At 41.2% G+C, this 20,924-nt stretch overlaps 1 gene segment (V, D, J or C); it reads left to right on the top strand.

Moving 5' to 3' along the window:
- Positions 1-4,955: 4,955 nt before the first annotated feature.
- LOC132806961 (Ig heavy chain C region, membrane-bound form-like) lies at positions 4,956-17,665 on the top strand. The segment is given in 7 exon segments: positions 4,956-4,980; positions 7,315-7,623; positions 10,730-11,041; positions 13,022-13,330; positions 13,778-14,107; positions 16,934-17,061; positions 17,201-17,665. Coding segments are annotated over 7 exon segments (1,422 nt in total).
- Positions 17,666-20,924: the final 3,259 nt, after the last annotated feature.

Here is a 20,924-nt window from a genome sequence, read left to right on the forward strand (position 1 = left end):
CAGAAGACATGAACTAGAGGATAACAGAGCACATTGTTTATTCAAACACTGAAAATAGAGTAATATTTATTTTAATTAATATACTTGATCGATTTATTGCAATGTAGCGATCTGAAGGAATCTGCTCACATTAGTTCAGTGTGACAATCATTTAGATTAGATTTCCTGCAGTATGTATCAGGCCATTTGGCCCAACAAGTCCACACCGACCCTCTGAAGAGGAACCCATCCAGACCCATTCCCCTACCCTATATTTACCCCTGACTGATGCACCTAACACTATAGACAATATAGCATGACCAGTTCACCTGACTTGCACATCTTTGGATTTTGGGAGGAAATCCACACAGACACAGGGGAGATTGTGTAAACTCCACATAGGCCGTCACCCGAGGCTGGAACCGAGCCTGGGTACCTGGATCTGTGAGGCAGCAGTGCCCACATTTACTTAGACATCCGTTAAAGTGGGCAACTCCAGACAGAAGCATGTTTTCAATTCATACCTTTTTCAACATTTTAGTTCATTACAAGCAGTTAACAAGAAAATAACCTTGCCCTAATTCCTTCAACAGAAATGCTTTCCACACTGGAATGCAGTATTGTTTATGCAGTGCATGCAAAATCTCCACAATTCGAGGAACGTTTTAAGAATATGTAAAAATAATTTAGAGAATAATCCATTTCCTCCAGATCTGTGCTTTAATTGGCGATATTTCCCACCTCAATAATTTTGTTAAATACAATGACTTATTAAGTTTATGAACTCAGTGGTTATTTATGTTCATTGTGAACACATTCTCGTTCACATTAATCCACTGGTTAGTTCCTCTGATGAATATTCAATTACAGTGAATATATTTGACGTGAGGAGTTGAGCAATGTATCCTCTGGGATTAAGTCTGTTGTACAGTTTGTTTCAGTGCTATCTCTGACTAACTTGTCCACGGTCCTGACCATTTATAAATTGTCCAGTTCGGATACCTGAATCTCAGACAGTTCAATTTTATCTCGCGCTTCAAAACCACCTTTATCTGCCAGAAATACAATATTTGATTAGGTGCCTCAGAATTGAGAGCCCTGACTAAGTTGTTCCAATCAGAACGAACGTTTCAGGAACAAAAGGCAGATAGCAAGAGTTTTGAAATTGGTTGTTGACAACAAGAGATATTTGATTGAGCGAGGCAGAGGGAAATATGCTGCATATTTTCTTTGTGCCTCAGTTATGCAGGAGATGTTTCGTGGCACAATGTAAAATCAGAATTTTTTTTTGCATCTTATTATTTGAAAACTTATTATCAGCTTTTAATGTTACTGGCAATGGTCTTATTACACTTCAAAACATTTTAATCTTTTTCAAACTAAGTAGACCGTCTGGTGCAGCAACATTCACAGGGGAAAGAGGAAGGGAGTTCGAGGTTGGAATCTAGTGACAGTGAATTGATGGCAATGCAATTCCTAGTTTTATTGCTCTGTAGTTCCCATCGAGTTTGAACAATTTGGAGCAGCTGTCAAAGTATTCTTGGATAAATGTTGAAATGTTACTTTCATTGTACAAACATTCTGGAACAATCCCTGGTTGTTGGAAGGTGTTAATAACTAACATGGTTTATAAACTGTCAAAACAGGTGAGCTGTGTTCTCCGTGATAGTGTCGCGCTCATTGTGTTCAGGTCTGTTGTGATGTTGTGGTAGGGTCCCTGATTCTGTGCCAGGTGGCCTGTGTTCACTTACAACCTGTTAGAGAGGTATGTAACACCATCTCTTATCAGGTTACTTCAGTACAAGAAAGCAGATTGAGATGTTTGGGTGTTTGTTGGAATTCCACTCACAGAGGCCAGTGAAATCTATTCAATCGCTGTCCTGACTTGTGTCTCTTAGACATTAAACAGAATTTTGGTGGTTAGCAGCTTTTTCCAGATCAATATTTGTTCACAAGCTTTTGGGCATCGCTAGATGGGGTTAATGGAGTAAGTGCTCAAAGAAATCCCAGCTTTTGACTTGCTGTTCTAACAATATCATTTATAAATAATCCCGAATGAAACATTTTCAAAGTATATTTGATGAGATTTTGCTTAGGCTGTTTTACTTTATATTAAACCAGTGCTGTAGCTGAATTTGATTGTTCAGTACTGTGGGGGTTTCCGTTGAATCCAACACTTGCAGCAGATGGTGATAGCTTTTCAGTTGGTCTTCCATTGCTATCTCAGACCATCCAGTACCTCTGCTAAGAATCCTTTTTCCAACAGGAGTCAAGCCAACGGAATCACTGTTTATCTCAACGGGTGTGAGCTCTTGTGCCAAAAACATGAAAACAATTTGGTGAAGAGGGGGTCTCTGGATGGGAAAGGTTAACCTTGCCTTCTCTCCACAGGAGCTGCTAGACCTGCTGAGTTTCTTCAGACGTTTCTGTCTTTATTTTGGTTTTCTAGCATTTAAAGTTTGTTGTTTCATTGAAAAACGTTCTGTTCGATTAAACACGTTCTTCAGAGAAAGGATGCATTTGAACAAATTGCAAATGTTCAGAGATATTATTGAATTTGAGTGCCCTGATCTCGAGCTGTAGTTTCACAAGAAACTATTATGAAGTAACAACACACTGCAGAGTGCAGTGGCTGCTGTAATTGGGTGGAAGTTATTTTGATCACTCAAATAGAGAATGTCAGTGATCCCGTTCAAAATAATCAACAGAAGTTTTTTTTAAAGCATGTGTGAAACAATTAATTTATCGAAATATTTTAATAAAAAGTATTCACGGCCAGTGCTAGCTTAATGAATGACACAATGATAGGAAGGTAGGAACAAGAGGAGGGCACTCAGCCCCTCTAGTTGTTCCCCCACTTACTTAGATCATGGTGCATCTGTGAGCTCAATCCACAGGTCTCCCTTTGGCTAAAGCTCTTTAACACCTTTGTTTAACAAGCAAAAACTATCCCAGATTTACTGATTTGACTGCCCATAACAAAGGGAGACACCATTTCTGAAAGACATTCCTGTGAGTACTGTGACACAATGAGGCTGGGATTAATTGCTCATGAAAGTAAACTTTAAATATCTGACAATTTCCAATTGAAACATCCCAATCATCATATTTCATTAATTTAACACTATACTTCCCTGGAATCAAGAAATATAATGTGTGATTGCCTTGCTAAAAATGAGGAGAAAGTGAGGACTGCAGATGCTGGAGATCAGAGCTGAAAATGTGTTGCTGGAAAAGCACAGCAGGTCAGGCAGCATCCAAGGAGCAGGAGAATCGACGTTTCGGGCATGAGCCCTTCTTCAGGAAGGGCTCCTTGGATGCTGCCTGCTCCTTGGATGCTGCCTGACCTGCTGCGCTTTTCCAGCAATACATTTTCAGCAGTTGCTAAAAATGAGGGAAGCTTCATTCCTATTATATGATTAAGAAATAGGTCTGTTCATTCAGTGAAAACACAGTCAAATCACTCAAAAGGAAACCATGATTTGGAGATGCTGGTGTTGGACTGGGGTGTACAAAGTTAAAAATCACACAACCCCAGGTTATAGTCCAACAGGTTTAATTGGAAGCACACTAGCTTTTGGAGTGACGCTCCTTTATCAGGTGATAGTGGAGCGTCACTCCGAAAGCTAGTTTTTTTCCAATTAAACCTGTTGGACTATAACTTGGTGTTGTGTGATTTTTAAAAAAAGGAAATCATGTCATCTTGTGTAGACACACAAGTGCCTCAAATAATTTTCAATTCTTCTAGTGGTTGTTTGAATCTCGAGACAGGTGTGGAAGTGTCAGACTTTTTATATCGCCTTGAGAAACAAGTTGTCATCAGTCTATTTGAATTGCTGAAGTTTGTGTGGTATTAGCATATTCACAGCGCTGTTAGGAAGTGAGTCCCATGGCTGTGATTGAGGAAGAGGAAACGGGCAGGGAAATAGTTGAGAGTTAAGTTGAAGTCTGATATGGAGGAAAGCTTCACATGCATGTGTGCCCTTATCCTCAAGGATCACAATTTTGGAATATGCTGCCGAAGGGACATGTCAGCATGCAAAATGGAAGCTGAAGAAGGCATCTCGGCCTCTCTAGAAGGCTATTCCATTCATGGGATCATCATTAATCTTGCTGCTCATCAATCTTCCCAACACACTGATAACATTGAACCTGATTGTTTACTGTTCAACACAAGAATGGTGAATTCGTTTGGAATTCTCCACCACAGAAATTCATAGATTCAAGACTCATAGATTCTTGAAAGCGTTGTCTCAAGTACCTAGTGTGTTGAAGGTGTTTGGCGCACGTACCTTCATTGGTCAGAGCACTGAGTGCAGGAGTTAGGGCTTCATGTTGTAATTGTCCAAAACATTGGAATGAACTGCCAGGGGAAACGGTAAATGCAGAGCTAGGTCCCACATTGAGAAGACATTTGAACAGCTACAGGAACTGGATAGGTCTGGATGGATATGGGCCAAAGGCAGGCAAGTGGAATGAGTTTAATTTGGGAACTCTGGTCAGCATGGATGGGCTGGACCAAGGGAACTGTTTCGGTGCTGTACGACTTTATGTCTCACTGACTTTATGGTGGATAGGCTCAAAGTTGGAAGGTGGTGAGCAAGTGAGGGGCTAGATTGGGCATGTGGGAAAGTTTGGGCTGGTAGGCTGGCTGCTGGGTAAGCTTGCGTGCACTCTGTCTGGCAAGGTGGCATCAAGGGAAATGGTAATGGTCACAGGATAATTTGGTCGAATTGTGCTTGGTAGGTGAGGGGTAGTTTGAGCTGAAATGCAGGAGGTCTGTCTTTGCCAGGCTGGTTTATGGAGAGGTGGGCAGGATGCCAGGCTGGTTAGTGCAGAGATGGGCAGGGTGCCAGGATGTTTCAGGGGGTGGAAGGTCACTGTAATGAAGTGACAGGTGGACGTGTTGTCAAAATGCAAAGCTCAGAGTCTGGCAAAATGGTAGGTTGTAAAGCACAGATGCCAAAGGAGCTAGGATGCAATGTGCACAGGTTGTCTTGGGTAAGATGAGAGGTCAGTGATCAAGGGCTGAGGTCATGTCTTGGGTAGTGGGCTTTTGTCAGAGGTTGTGGAAATGATGGTGTCAGGTCCAGTCAGGGCCAGGTTCACCATGGACCAGGTACAGGGCGGCAGGAGTGTAAATGACTGAAAGGAATTGAGATCATATGTCCATCTGGAATATAGAATATAGAACATTACTGTGCAGTACAGGCCCTTCAGCCCTCGATGATTCCACAGGTCAGTGTAAAAATCTGAAGCCTATCTATCCTACACTATTCCATTTTCATCCATATGTTTATCCAATGACCTTTTAAATGCCCTTAAAGTGGGCGAGTGTACTATTGTTGCAAGCAGTGCGTTCCATGCCCCTACCACTCTCTGAGTTAAGAAACAACCTCTGACATCTGTCATTTATGTCCTCTCCTGCTAGCCATCACTATTCAAGGAAAAAGACTTTCACTGTCCACCCTCTGTTTATCTTTTATGTCTCAATTAAGTCAACCTTCTTCTCTCAAACAAAAACAGCCTCAAGACCCTCATCCTTTCCTCATTAAACCTTCCCGCCATACCAAACAACATCCTGGTAAACCTCCTCTGAACTCTTCCAAAGCTTCCACATTCTGTCTATAATGTGGCGACCAGAACAGTACACAATACTCCAAGTGCAGCCACACCAGAGTTTTGTACAGCTGCAACCTAACCTAGTGGTTCTGAAACTCAGTCCCTCTATCGATGAAAGCCAGCACAAAGTATGCCTTCTTAACAACTCTATCAAACTGGCTGGCAACTTTTAGGGATCTGTGTACATGGGCACCGAGATCTCTCTGCTCAGCTACACTGTCAATATGGATTGCCTTGGATGTGTTTTGTGTGATAGGGGGTTGTGTGTTCTGGGCATGAATGGGTGTATAGCAGGGTGGGGTTTGTCAATGTGAGTGGAAATTTAGGTCTAGGCAGAGTAAGTGCAGTGGTTAGTCTGAGAGATGAGGTTTGGTGGTGAACTGCGTATCAGTTTGATAGTTATTAAAGTTAAAGATTACTTGTTCATTTCTCAAATCATATTTACATAAATACTCAGCTGTAACACTCCAAAGTCTCTGAACTTTAATGGTCCTCCATTTTTCAGAGGCCTCCAGAATTCAGATAATTGTAAATGAGATGTTTCAACTACCAGACAATTGGCCTGAGTTCAGCCGTGGCAGCCATCCTCCCCGTCCCAGTGCTCAGCTCCTGCCTGTGCTGCTGCTGCTGCTGCAGTGACCTTCCTCCCAGAGAGAACATTCTGTCTTGCATTGATAAGTGAGGAAGGCTCACTGGACCTGATTTCCAAGTATGGGGATGGCAAACACGAGGGGACACAACTTTAAAGTGAGGAGAGATATGTATAAGACAGATAGCAGAGGTAGTTTCTTTACTCATTGAGTAGTAAGGGTATGGAGTGCTTTGCCTGCAATGGTAGTAGTTTAAGTACATTTAAGTTGTCATTGGACAGGCCTATGCATGTACATGGAATAGTGTAGGTGGGATGGGCTTCATATTAGTATGTCAGGGCAGCGCAACATCGAGGGCCGAAGGGCCTGCACTGCACTGTGATGTTCTATGTTCTATGATTCACTCTGATTTCTCTCCGGGGGTACTGCCAGCTGTTGGGTACCTAGTACGGTACCTAGTGGGGCGGCACGCTGGTTCCATGGTTAGCGCTGCTGCCTCACAGTGCTAGGGACTCTGGCTCCATTCCAGCCTCGGGTAACTGTCTGTGTGGAGTTGGCACTTTCTCCCCATATCTGTGTGCATTTCCTCCCACAGTCCAAATCTGTACAAGCTGGGTAAATTGCAAATGTTGTGTTCAGTGATTGGGAGGTTAGATGCATTAGTCAGGGTTAACCGTAGCATAATAGGGTAGAGGAATGGGTCTGGATGCGTTTCTTTTCAGAGGGTGGGTGTGGACTTGTTGGGCCAAATGGCCTGTTTGCACACACTGTAGAATTTCGATGAATCTGCATTTCCTTGGTTTGTATTTTGTGAAACTTCTCTGCTCTTCACAGCAATCCAATGAAAGTGTCAATTGGTGAGATCTTCAAACAGTTACTGGGGTGGGATCAGGATGTTCTTCTTCCTAAATTATATGGCAATGGTCAAGGTCGAGGGCATGTTTCTCAAGAGGGAACCAATGATCATGATCAGCAACTGGTAGGAAACAAAAATAAACTCCAGTTATGCTGTAGACTTCAGCGGGAGCATACTGGCAAACGGTTACAGCTGAGGATACATTTGAGTAACTGATAAGGTCAAATTAACAGAAACTAACATGCTCAATTGGTCATTCTATTGTAGAGACACCATCTTCCCCCACGCTTTATGGCCTGGTCTCCTCCTGTGAGGAGCACAGCACCGATTCGACAATCTTTGGTTGTTTGGTGATGGACTATTCCCCAGACATCACCAAGGTAACCTGGAAGAAAGGTGGGGTGCTAATCACGAATGGTGGATTGAAGACTTACCCATCCGTGAGAAACAAGAAGGGAACCTACACCCTGAGCAGCCAGTTAACCCTGCCCGGGTCAGCGGTAGATTGCCCCAGCAAAATCTACTGTGAGGTTCAACACAGCGGGTCACACAAGAGCAAAGAAATGCCATGTCCAGGTACGTATTGTGGGAACTGAGATAAACAGAGCATCTGGCATTAATATAAATAAGGCATTATTTATAACCATTTTCACAGAATCCCCTTATACAGTACAGGAAAAAGGCCCTTTGATCCATCCAGTTTACGCCTATCAATAACAGCCACCTAACTATTCCAGTCTCATGTGCCAGCACATGATCCATTGCCTTGTGTGACTTGCCCTTGCAAGGATGCATCTCAATACTTCATACTTATTATGAGTGGCTCAGTCTCTACATGACTTATAGGTGCTGAGCTCCAGGCTAACACCACCCTCTGTTTGATTTTGTTTTCCCCTGAGATCCACTTGGAACCTCCTGGCCTTACCTTCACCCTGTGCCCCTGAGGCATTGATCTCTCCATCAAGGGGAAAGGTTTCATCCAGTTTACCCAGTCTATGCCTAAAATAATTCTAGACATCATGATAATCTTCTCCCTAATTCTCCTCTGCTCCAAGGAAAACCCCTGTCTATCTCATCTAGTTTCATAACTAAAACCCTCCAACCCAGGCAAGATCCTGGCAAATCTCATCAATACTGCCTTCAGTGTAATCACATTCCTTCGATAACATGCACACAACGCTTCAGTATGGCCTAACCAGTGTTCTATCAAGTTCCAGTATCATCTCCCGATTCTTCATTGTCAATGTCTAGGCTAATAAAAGCAAATATCCTCCCACCTCCTTAGTCTCTTTATCCAGACAACACAGTACTATAGGGGATCGGTGGGTACATGCACCAAAGATCCTCAGGCCTTTCCAGGGTTCCACCATTCAAAATGTCATACCTCTCAGATTCTTCTGCCGAATTACATTACCTTACATTTATCCAGAATAATTTCCATTTGCAACTTCTCTTCACATACAACCAACCCTTTTATATCCTCCTTCAATCTAAAGCCATAATGCTCATGACTTACCAACATGACAGTTTTCATTTCATCTGTGAATTCACTGGTTAATCCTCCTAAATTTGAGTCTCAATCATTGGTATGTAAGAGAAATAACGTGGAAATCAACCCCAATCCCTACAGAACACCAGGAGACATAGATTCCCAGTCACCCAGACACCCGATGACTATTATCCCCTGCTCCCATCACTCAGCCAGTTCTCGATCCAATCTGTCAAATTAACTCGGATCCCATTGGCTCTGATTATTGCTATCATCTGGACATCGAGTTATCTCTCTGAAAACTACTATCAAATTGTTACACATGACTTTCTCTCAATAAAACTATGCTGAAAATTGTTGATTTATCTTCCAAATGAAGACTAATTTCACTTTTCAACAGTTTCCCTACCACTGAGACTAGCTTGACAGATCTGTGTTTTCATTATTTATCGCTTCCTTTGTCCTGCGTAACAGTGCAACGTTGGCTGATCTACACTCACTTGGCACAACTGCTGTGGCCAGACAGTAATTCTAAATTATTGTTAGCGACCCAACTATTTCATCCCTTGCATCGCTCAACCGCTTGGTATACTTTTCATCTGCCCTGGAAATATAACCACTTTTCATTTAGCAAGACAACACAGAACATCACGTCATGTGCCCTAATTTCTGAAAGTACATCACAACACTCCTCCATGATTTCTGTCCCCACATTGTCCCTCTTACTAGTGAACACTGACACAACACATTCGTTTTGACCACAACCTAATCCTCCGGCTCCACTCCAATAATAACACTTAATGGGCATTACTGTTTCCCGAATAATTCTTTTATTATGAATGAGCCTGTAACTTTTAAAAATATTTTCCTTTATTTTGACTCCTATTATTTTCTCGTGGTCCCTTTTGCTCTTCTAATTCCTTTGTCTTTCAAACTCCCCCTTGCACGTTCTGTACTCCATACTAATTTCTATTGTTTTGAGATTTCAGTATAGACAGGAAGCCTCCCTTGTTTCTCCTTATCTCACCCTCCATGCCCTTTGGTATCCAGAGCACGTTACATTCTTGGTCCCATTCAGTGGCTTCCTGGGAAATGTCCTCCCTATGATTTTCCTGTCTCTTTCTTAAATGTTTCACACTGCTCTGACTCAGATTTACCAATAAGTGTCAGCTTCCAGTCCACTCTGGTTAAGTCATTACCTGATCTTACTAAAATTGTCCTTCCCCTTTTCAGAACTTTGGGCCAATTTCTATTCCTTTGCAGTACAATCTGAAATCCAACTGATTTACGATCACTGTCTGCAAAGTGCACCACCGTTGATGTTTTACCCACTGGGTCGACTTCATTCCCAAAAGTTAAGTTCAGGTTCACCCCTCTCTTGCAAGGTCTGGATTAAAATTCTCTATATTAACACATACTTTGTTTAAATATTCTCCTGGGGGCATTTTCAGAATTGTGCTCCCTCTAAACGTTAGACAAAATGAATATCCAAGCCTATGCTGAGGAAGTTAAAAACCTCTTTTCTCATTCCCCTATTTAATTTACATATCTCTGAAATTTATCCATGTATTTGCACTTGGTCTTTTGGATCTATAGTAAGGCATATCGTGCTCTCCCAGTAGTTATGTTTGCTGTATTTTGGTTTTGAAGTACTGTCCATTTGCCTTTGTTCGAGGAGGTATCTATGATTTCATTTCTCTTTACAGCCTAAAATACTCTTGTCAGAATTGTGACAGAAGCAACATTCCGTGCCGCACACCCCTGCCCCCATCCTTTTCCATCTTTCCCTGTCTCGCCTGAAGGCACTAAATCCTGGAAAATTGAATAGCCACTCCTGCCCCGCTCTCAATATGTCTCCGTGATAGCAACAGCATCATTTCCTCATTTATGCCGGTAATTCATCTGCCTTGATCATCAGACTCTGTCATTAAAATGAATACCATCCAATGTTGCTATCTCCCTTCTGATGTTACTGGCCTATAGTTTCTATGCCTCCTTGACTCCCTTGCTGTGTCCTATAATTTTAGCCTTTCACATTGTCCTGATGATCTTTCTGTGTGGATCCCAGCTTCTCCAGCACTCTGCACAATTATGATTCTTGTATCCATTAATCACAAGAAACCTTGATATATGAGAACTGATTGTATTTGTTATGAAATTCATCAGATAATTTATGCGATGTGTTTCCTAAAGGTACAGGTCCTCTCCCACCAACTCTTCTCCTAACTGTGAGCTCCAGTGAAGAAATCGCAAGCAGCAAGTTTGCAACTGTCGTTTGTTCAATCATCGATTTCCATCCGAAGGCAATCAACGTGACTTGGTTGAAAAATGGCCGACGCTTGGATTCTGGCTTCTTCACGTCTCCCGTGTGTGAGGCGAACGGGAACTTCTCGGTGACGAGTCGGCTGATGGTCCCTTATGGTGAATGGTACAACAGCGCAGTCTATACCTGCCAGGTCACTCACGAAGAGAACATTCAAAGTAAAAACATCACCGCACTCCAGGGTAAGAGACACATACTGGGAGAGCTACAAATCACTCTGAACTCTGATGTGAATCAAACACACTAATTTATCAGGCGTGGTAAACAGCACGGTACAGCTTCTCATTTCCCAGCATGTCACGTATCTCATTTCAGTTTGAATGTTACATTAGCATTGCTCATAATTCAACATTTTGGCAAGTCAGAAAAGCATGTTTCCTCTCTGTTGAAGGTAGATATATAGACAGTGAGCTTTGTTAAATAGTTTGTTAAATAGTTTGTTGCCTGACCATGGTGGGAGAGGCATTCAGAGTGATGAATCCTTGCCTGGTAGTGGCTTCAAGGATAAGTTTGGGGGTGGAGGGGGGATATTGGAGAGATATCTAATTGAAACATAGAAAATACTGAGAGACTGAGGTCGAGTGAATGTAAATAGATGTTTTGACTGGTAGGCGAGACTAGGATCCAAGGGCACAGTCTCAGGGTCAAAGGGGCACTGTTTAGAACTGAGATGGGGAGGAATTTCTTCAGCCAGAGGGTGATGAATCTGTGGAACTTGTTGCTGCAGAGGGCTGTGGAGACCAGGCCATTGTGTATATTCAAGCCAGAGATGGATCGGTTCTTGTTTATTGTGGGGAGAAGACCATAGAATGGCTTTAGCCCAAACGTCGATTTTCCTGCTCGTCGGATGCTGCCTGACCTGCTGTGCTTTTCCAGCATCATTCTGATCTAAACTCTGGATTGGCCGAACAGCCTTATTCTGATCCTCTATCTTATGATGTTGTGCTCTCAAAATGACGTGGTTAAAATATGCAGTGACCCTAACTTGAAAATAAATCAAAATGCGTTCAATGCTTCACTCCCTGCTCAGGAATGACCTGTTGGCCTTGGACATTGTACGACATCGATTTTTATCTGGTACTGAGCTCTTTAATTTCATTCATGGGATCAGACCACAGACCAAGTGGGTATCACATTTGATGAACTGGGATAAACGTGATCTCACTGAGCCTCTTTAAGATGCTCTCTGTAATTAGTGGATGAGGCAGGAGAATAAATTCTGGTAAGAATGCTACAATAGGGATGAATGAACGAGGAACTCGAGACAGGCTGATTTAGCCTGGTTTGGGGTGGCGATGTTTACACAGTGGGTAGTGGATGTCTATAAAATTAGTGTACATTTCCATCACGTTTGTAGATTAATTTAAGACTCTTTTGTTTGGTTTTTTTTCTCCCCTGCTCTATGAAGAAATTAAAAAATGCAGCTTGGTAAATAAAGTGAAAGTACAGACCAGTCATGAACTAACTGAATGGAGGGAAAGACTTAAGGAGATGGGTGTCCTTCTCGATATCCAATGCTGTACTCAGTGCCTTGTTTTCAGATCTACTCCAAACTCAGCCCACGAGGAACAATGACATAAATTAGAGAATGACATCACACCAATAACGCAAAGTATTTTTGATCACGTTAAATACAATGAACAGAATTTCCATGGATATTCACTGCTCCTGTAGCACTTTAGAACTCTGCAAAGAGAATAATTATTATTTCTTATAATTTGTCCAAAATTTGGGATGTGATTTGGCAGTCAGCGTGACCAGCAGCACTTGCACCTAAGGGTTATGAACATGGAAATGAACTCATTATATTCAGATTACTCTTGTCACAAGTATCTATAGATGGTCTTAAGTGAGAGACAAACTCTGAAAGAAAGGTAATTCCATGGGTTACATAATGGTATCTTCGATGATTTTACTTTTTTCACAGCTTTCACTTGTTACAAAGCCAGTGTTCTTTTGGAATAATTACACAGAGTATGTCACAGGTAATGACAAATGCTTTCACAAATCAAAATACATCAACAAGAGTAAGCATTGTTTCAGCAATGGTTGGAGTTGCCATTTTGAAGGTGGTGTCTTCACCCTGTGAAGAAGTAATCTGAAGATTAGGTGTTTGTATCATAAAGGGGCATTTTTCATTGACTATGATTTTTGTTTCATAGAAGATACCGAGTGCCACCCTCACACCGTTAAAATCCTCCCACCGCCAATCGAACAAGTCTTACTGGAAGCGACGGTGACGTTAACCTGCGTTGTGTCCAATTTTCTTCCTGGAGTCAGCGTGACCTGGAAACAAGATAAGAAGCCTCTGAGCTCAGAGATTGCTGACCAGCCTGGACAGAATCCCGACAGCGTGATCAGCAAATTAGACATTTCAACTGAAGCCTGGCTGAGTGGTGTTACTTTTGAATGTGTGGTGAACCATCAAAATCTACCGACTCCGCTGAGAGACTCCATCCACAAGGAGAAAGGTGAGCGGTGAGATTAAAACACAAAGCATCCCATGTGTAATCCAGATCCAGTTACATCAATGGCAGGCTTTGATCGGGAATGAACAAACACCGTTGGGAGCATTTATGATGCATCTGAAGGCAGGATAACTAAGTAGCTGATTAAGAAAAAGATGGACCAAAGGATATTGTATTCTGATTAAATCAGATAAGGTGGGAAGAAACCTGGGTTGTGATGTCACCATCAGCAATGACAATTGGACAGAATGCCCTTGTTGTGGGCTGGAAACATGGAGGCAACTTTCACATTAAACTTTACTTTTTTTACTGAACAGAATGTGTACTCTTTTAGAAAACAAAAGTGAATAAATCCCAAATTAAAAATGGCGTATTTTAATATTGAGTGAAATTGTGATATTGGTTCAGGATGTTTTTGATTGATTTATATTTGTCTAAAATATTCTGCAGTGATTAATCCGCTGGAGCCATCAGTGTCGGTCCTCCTGCCACCAACAGAAGAAATCTCCGCTCAGAGGTTTCTCTCCCTCACCTGTTTAGTGAGAGGTTTCTCCCCCCGAGAGATCTTCGTCAAGTGGACAAACAATGACAAGCCGGTGAATCCCAGTAACTACAAGAACACCGAGGTGATGGCAGAGAGTGACAACACTTCCTTCTTCATCTACAGCCTGTTATCCATTACAGCGGAGGAGTGGGCCAGCGGTGCTTCTTACTCCTGTGTGGTGGGACATGAAGCGATTCCATTGAAGATCATCAACAGAACAGTCGATAAATCCAGCGGTAAACCGAGTTTCGTAAACATTTCACTTGCACTGATGGACACTGTTAATTCATGTCAATAAAAATCTCAAAGTTGCATTTAATAATTCAACAGAAGTAATAAAGTTTCTTTTTCCTCCAGTTGTGAGTTAAATACTGAATGAGTTGTTTCTCACTCTGACTTACATTCCATCGGTGTAGTTAAAGTGGGTTATTAACAGGTCTAGGACAAGTGTCTTGTGCAGTTAATGTTCTCTGCTCAGATACACCCTGGGTCAGAGACAGAGTAAAGCTCACTCATTGCAGGATTCCGCCAAGTACCTTATCCATCCTAAATCCCTCTGTGACAAAATCTGACAATGTCCATTTTATGTCAAGGGTAGAGCACGAGTTTTGAACTTGGTGTTCTTGATTCCCCTGATTGGACATTCTTATAAAATTCATGTCAGTTTTAAACTGCCACATTGCACCAATTGGAAATGTAAATTTAAGACACTTTAAAATTAAATTTGATTGGAACATACCAATCGTAAAGAGTGCAGAACAGTTTGAATGTAACCTTTGTTTCTGGGGAACTGCCAGGGATCTTGCACCAGTGCATGAGTTGACAGAATGTAGCTTCACTTTCACACCAAAGAGAATCGACAGATAAGTTGTCGTGGAGCAGAGGGGAGGGGAACGATGAATGGTCTGTCCTCTTGCTCCCTGTGCAGAGTTTTCATGGTAGATGTCCTCTGTAATGTAACCCCGTTACTAACAGGAACAGTCAGCTTCTTGCTTACTGTCCAAAGATTTAACATTTCCATGCAAAATAATACCTTTGAAACATGTTGGACATGCTTGGGCTCTGTTAACAAATGATTAACATTGATTCCCCTAATCCAAAACTGGTGTTTGCATTGTCCCGGTTTGAATTCCATAGTTTTGTCTCAGTTTTCTGGAGCACATGGGATCAATTCTGGTATCGAATACCTGATATCATTTTGTTTCACATACAGAACACAAGTAGACATTTTCTAATAAACATATTCAGAAATGTTATCTCTGGGGCAGTGGGGATTTGAACTCACGCCTTTTTTCTCAGAGACACAAATTCTATCACTGCAACAGAAGAGTTGCTCATAAAACGCTTATCTCTTCACGACGATGGGAAATGTTTCCTACAACACCAAGGTCAAATCTAATTATAGGCAATCCATTAAAATTAGAACAATAAATTAGAATAATAAAAATTGCAGTCTGGTGTAAGAACAGATACAGAGAGATGATCGCAAATACACACGGAATGACACATATATGGGCTCTCACCTAAAGACACATATTGATGTGCACACTCAAATGTGCATACAGATAAGATGTCACACACGCATACTTGCACAGAGCCACACATGCAAGTGGTACTTTAACACTCACCTAAGCTCATACAAAAACTCACATACACCGAGAGAAAATTATTTGCACAAATGATCAGGGGTACTCACACATAACTATGAGAAATATAGACACACGGTAACACACAAATGGGCATGAATACATATACATTCATACAGCACAATGCGTACAGACATACACGCATGAACACACAGATACAAATTCCAAAAAATGTCCTCCCACATGTCAACTCATACAGGCACGTAAGTGCACAGAGATAAACATTAATATCACTATTTTCCCATTTTCAGAATCACAAACATACGATGACAGAGGCAGCTTAATTATTTTTAAACCACATTGATCAGTATGTATACAATGTCACACGTACACACAAATTCCGAGTCTCACATGCAGACACACAAGTGCATAGATCAATAAATAGAGGGGCGTTTATTAAATAAGGATAATGAGCACAAGCATCAGCAAGCATCCACAACCACTAACACAAACAAGCTTCTCAGGAGATGGTTTGGGAAAGATTGCCATACAAGCAGACATCATCATATAAATATAAACATCCATCAAAACATGACGTTGCATGCTAACATTTATTAAGCATAACATGAAAATAACCTAGTTTAGGTAGGACCTGAAACAGACACATAAGCACACATTTTAGATAGCACTAATGAAAAGTGAACACTCACAAAGACATTACAAGATAAGCATAGGCAGCAATGAAGTGGCATACTCGCATAATGATGCTTACACAATGTGAAAAGACCAAAATTTCGGTGCACAAACACATGAGAACACTAGCAGTAAAGGAACAGGAATATGTTTATTCATGCACAGACTCCAACATGGGCAAGAGTGAAGTAAGAGGCACTCAACCACATACACAACCATTAAAGGGAAGCCAAACACACCAAGCAGTAGGTCAAATAAATTAAGGGACACATGTACAAAAACTTATTCCTAAATATACAGATCCTACAAACAAAAATGTGAAGCAATGTCCTGACTGTGATGTCACTTATATTCACGATTTGCCAAGCAATTGGTCACTAATACATAAAGGTGAGAATCACATTTGAACTTTTATTCAGTGATGGCCACAATTTTCAACTAAAGTGCTGTCACAGCCTATATTTAAAATATAATGATATAATTAAAATAATCATTCGTAATAAGCATTCCTCAAATAATAATATCCTTAAATAATAGATTAAAAGAAAATTAATTTGAAACATTCTGACATGGACAATGAAGAAAGAACATGTGCAGTCAGTATTTGTAATTTCTTGCTGAGAGTCAATAATGCACTGATGGATACAGATAAGAGTCACACTTGAGAAATACCTGACTGCTTTGTGAAGATGTAATGGTCTCTAATTACATGACTTGGATACACATAGATCGATCTGGATCAATAAACGATCTAAATGCGTTCTCTCGGCTTTATATTCATAGATTCAATAGATCGCACTTGGATTGAAGACTATGAGGATGATAACAGCAACATCTGGACAACTGCTTCCACGTTCATCACCTTGTTCTTCCTGAGTATTTTCTACAGCGCTGCCGTCACTCTGGTGAAGGTGAGAATAATCACATCTTTCTCATGCCAAACAGCCCAATATGTTTTGTGAAATCTCTAAGTGTGCCATTGAATAAACATTAAATCTGAAAGTCCCTGATCATAAATATCTGTGTCATTGCTTTATCTCTCTTTTCCAGGTTAAGTGAATGAGTTGTGGACCCCTTTGATTTTCCTGATCTGCTTATCAAGGTCTCTGAATTCCCAATCTACAATCTGTCCTGTTGCTGACTCTCACAGTGAGATCATTTCAGTTTATCAGTGTGTAACTGAGACAATAATTGATGGATTTTCGTTTTTACTTTGATATCTTTGAAATGGTTGTGGTTGGAAGAATTTGTAGCTTCCCTGTTGTTTGAAGCCCATTTGTTTTGTTTTTATTTGTTCCTTACTCAGAATGGTTGCCTACCCTTTCTGATGAGCCTTTGTATTCCCTTTCTTGTGACTGTTACTGATGTACAGAAAATTCCCACCTCACAGCGCATGTGTTCTCGTCTCAATGTGGCACCCAACCATTATATTCACTTCTGTTAGCTTTTACATCAACTTTTTGGATAAAAATGCTTTCTGAAATGGTTAATAAATCTCGAATGAATATGCACTAACCTTGAGTTTGCTTAATTCTTTCTTCAAGGCCAGTCAGTACTCAAACATTTTCCCACATCCTACTCCTTTCCCAGCCAAATACTTTCACTTGTTCTGTTTGGTTGTGTTTCATCCAGTCATTTAGTTTAATGTTGCGCTGCCATGCCGCCCACGAATGTAAATGCATCTTTCACACGATATGCCTGATGGAACACTCCAGAGGCAGAATGATTAGAGAACATTTCCTCTTATGCACCAAAGGTCACGGCCTCGGGTCATGTAATGATACAAATGAGGAGCTTTGCTCCACCAGAAGCCTATAAAAGGCAGGCAAAGGAGTTTGAAAGTTTACTCTACACCGTCTAAACTACATGTACTCCCAATGTCCGGACAGCCTGGGTTAGTAATGCATAAATCGCCACCTAAAGCGCCCAACGAAGCATTGATCAGCCAAAAATGTCAACGTTCAGTCAGGTAGTCAGACACAACACGTGCACAATCCAAGGGCGGATTCTCAGAACTGGAGTTTTTCCTCACACATAAATCTCATGGAGCACTATTCCTGGGATCTATTTGACACACCACACCTGTCAAATCCCAGGGAATGAGACTGGGATCTATCTGATACAGGGATATTACTGAACAGCAACCCTCAAAAATAATAAATCAGAGGTCGATGTTGATCAGGCAAGTCAGAGCTCATGAGTCCCTGAAATATTCAGCCATTGGGATCTATATGATGCAAGATGGAGTTGGGAACCAATCATAGCAACTGTTCACAGAGTCTGGAAACTATCAGCAGAGGGGAACATTCTCAATTTCTCAGAGTTGGTGAGGTGCATCATCCCGGGAATAGTGTTGTGAAGCAGTCACGCACCCAATCTCATAATTTTGCCTTTTGTCAAAAACGTGGCCCCTGAAACTAGATGCAACATTCCAGGTGAGACAAGAGACTGTTTGATTTCAGTCTAACATAATTACTTTGTGTTTGTTCTCTACGGTGTTATTGATGAAGTAGGGTTTAGTTGCTCTTCTGTCCACGTATCATGGTACATTCCCTGATTTGTGCACATACACATGGAGGATCCTCTGCTCCTTCACCCCCTTTGGGTTTACCCCCTTACTATTGTATGTTCCTCTGAGTTCATCACAAAACAAAGAAGCACGTCACCCCTCCCTGAGACGGAGATCTATCTGACACACCGATATTAATGAATAACAATCCTCAAAAATGATCAATCACAGGTTGATTTCGATCAGAGAAGACAAAGATCAGAAGTTCTGGAAACCCTGCTGCTTTCCATGTCCTTTCCCACAACCCCTCTGTCAAACTTGATGCTCTTAGCTGTTCTTCCAATATCCTAACATTTTACCTTAAATTGCTGTTAATATTTTTCTGTAATTTTGCATGATGGACCAAAGCACAGGTTGAAACAACAAGGACTCCAAACACTGAACTCTGAGAACGTACACAGTAAGGCAGCCTACATTCTGTAACAGCAAACACCCGTTAACAAATGGTTGGCAAGTACAAAACAGCGGGTGAGACTAACTTGAACTCATCAAAATAAAAGGAAAGTACTCTGGGTGTACAGAGGTGAAGGCACGACCTGGGCAGACAGAGTGGAGTTCGTTTTTTAAAATTCTTGTTTATATCCAGAATTTTCTTTCCACACAATGTAACCTTTTATTTCCCATCACCCAAGTCCCCCACAGTCTCTTTATTTTCTGCTACTAACCATCACCAGTAAATTGAATAATTTATGTTCAAAGCCCCTCCCACCATCAAAGATACGGCAGAAGTAGGAAGAGCTAGAAGGAGATTGGAGTCATTTTTTCTTGTGGTGATCCATTACTGCTATTCTAACACAAGGTATTTCTGAGGGATGGTCCACTGAAGCTATGTGGATAGAACTCATAAATAAGAAGGGCATGGTTACTTTGATGCAATTGTAATAGTCCCCCCAGTAGTCAGACTGAAATTGAGTAATGAATATGTGGAGAGATCTTATTTATATGTAAGAATAATAGGATTGCAATAATCGCAAGTTTTAACCTTCCAAACATAAAGTGGGACAGTCATGATCTTAAAAGTTTGGATGGTGAGGAATTTGGTAAGTGCTAAAGTCAATTTTCTTCATTAATATGCAGATGTAACTCTCACAGAAAGAGCAAACCTGACCTACTCTTGTGCTATAAGGCAGGACAAGTGACTGAATGGTTAGTAGGGGAGCTTTTTGGGGCCCGGGTCATATTTCGATTAGTTTAAAATATCTATGGAAAGGATTGGCATTATATATAAGCTAAAGTTCTTAATTGAACTAGGGCAAATTTTGATAGTATGAGACAAAAACTTTCAAGAGTTGATTGGAGTAGACTGTTTGCAGCTCAAGGGACGGCCGGCAAGAGTGAAGCTTTCAGAAGTGAGATAACGAGAGTTCGGAGGTATGATGTTCCTGTTAGTGTGAAGATAAGGCTGGTAAGAGGAGGGAACACTGGAGGAATAAAGATATTCAGAATGAATAAAGATATTCATTCTTAATCTGGTTCAGATTAAGAATGAATCATATATTAGATATAGATAAGTAAGATTCAGTGAATCTCGAAGAGTAAAAGAGGGGCAGGAACATTCTAAAGAGGGAAATGAGGAGGGCAAGAAAGGAAAATGAGATAGCCTTGGCAGATAATGTTCAAGATAATCCAAAGAGATTCGACTAGTACATTAAGAGCAAAGGGGTAGATCACAGAGTCATAGAGATGTACAACTTGGAAACAGATCTTTCAGTCTCACTTGCCCATGCTGACCAGATATCCTAAACTAATCTAGTCCCATTTGCCAGTACTTGGCCCATATCCCTCTAAACCCTTCCTATTCTTATACACAGTCAGATGCCTTTTAAATGTTGAAATTGCACCAGCCTCCGCCACTTCCTTTGGCAGTTCATTCCATACACACCACCCTCTGCATGAAAAAGTTACTCCTTAGGTACTTTCAACTTTTTCCCCTCTCACTCTAAACCTAGACTCATGAGTGTAGGTTTAGATGAGACTCCACCCATCTCAGGGAAAAAACCTTGCCTATTCACTGTATCCATGCCTCTGATGATTTTATAAGCCTTTATAAAGTCACCCCTCAGCTTCCAAAGCTCCAGAGAAATCAACCCCAGCCTATTCAGCCTCTCCCTATATAACTCTACTTGGCTGTGAATATGTATAAGCCTAGAGGATTGGCTTCATAAATCATGTTGCATTTAATATAAATGTTGTTTTTTTGATTAT

Source organism: Hemiscyllium ocellatum (genome assembly GCF_020745735.1).
Source record: "Hemiscyllium ocellatum isolate sHemOce1 chromosome 15 unlocalized genomic scaffold, sHemOce1.pat.X.cur. SUPER_15_unloc_9, whole genome shotgun sequence".
In the NCBI taxonomy this organism is placed as follows: Eukaryota; Metazoa; Chordata; class Chondrichthyes; order Orectolobiformes; family Hemiscylliidae; genus Hemiscyllium; species Hemiscyllium ocellatum.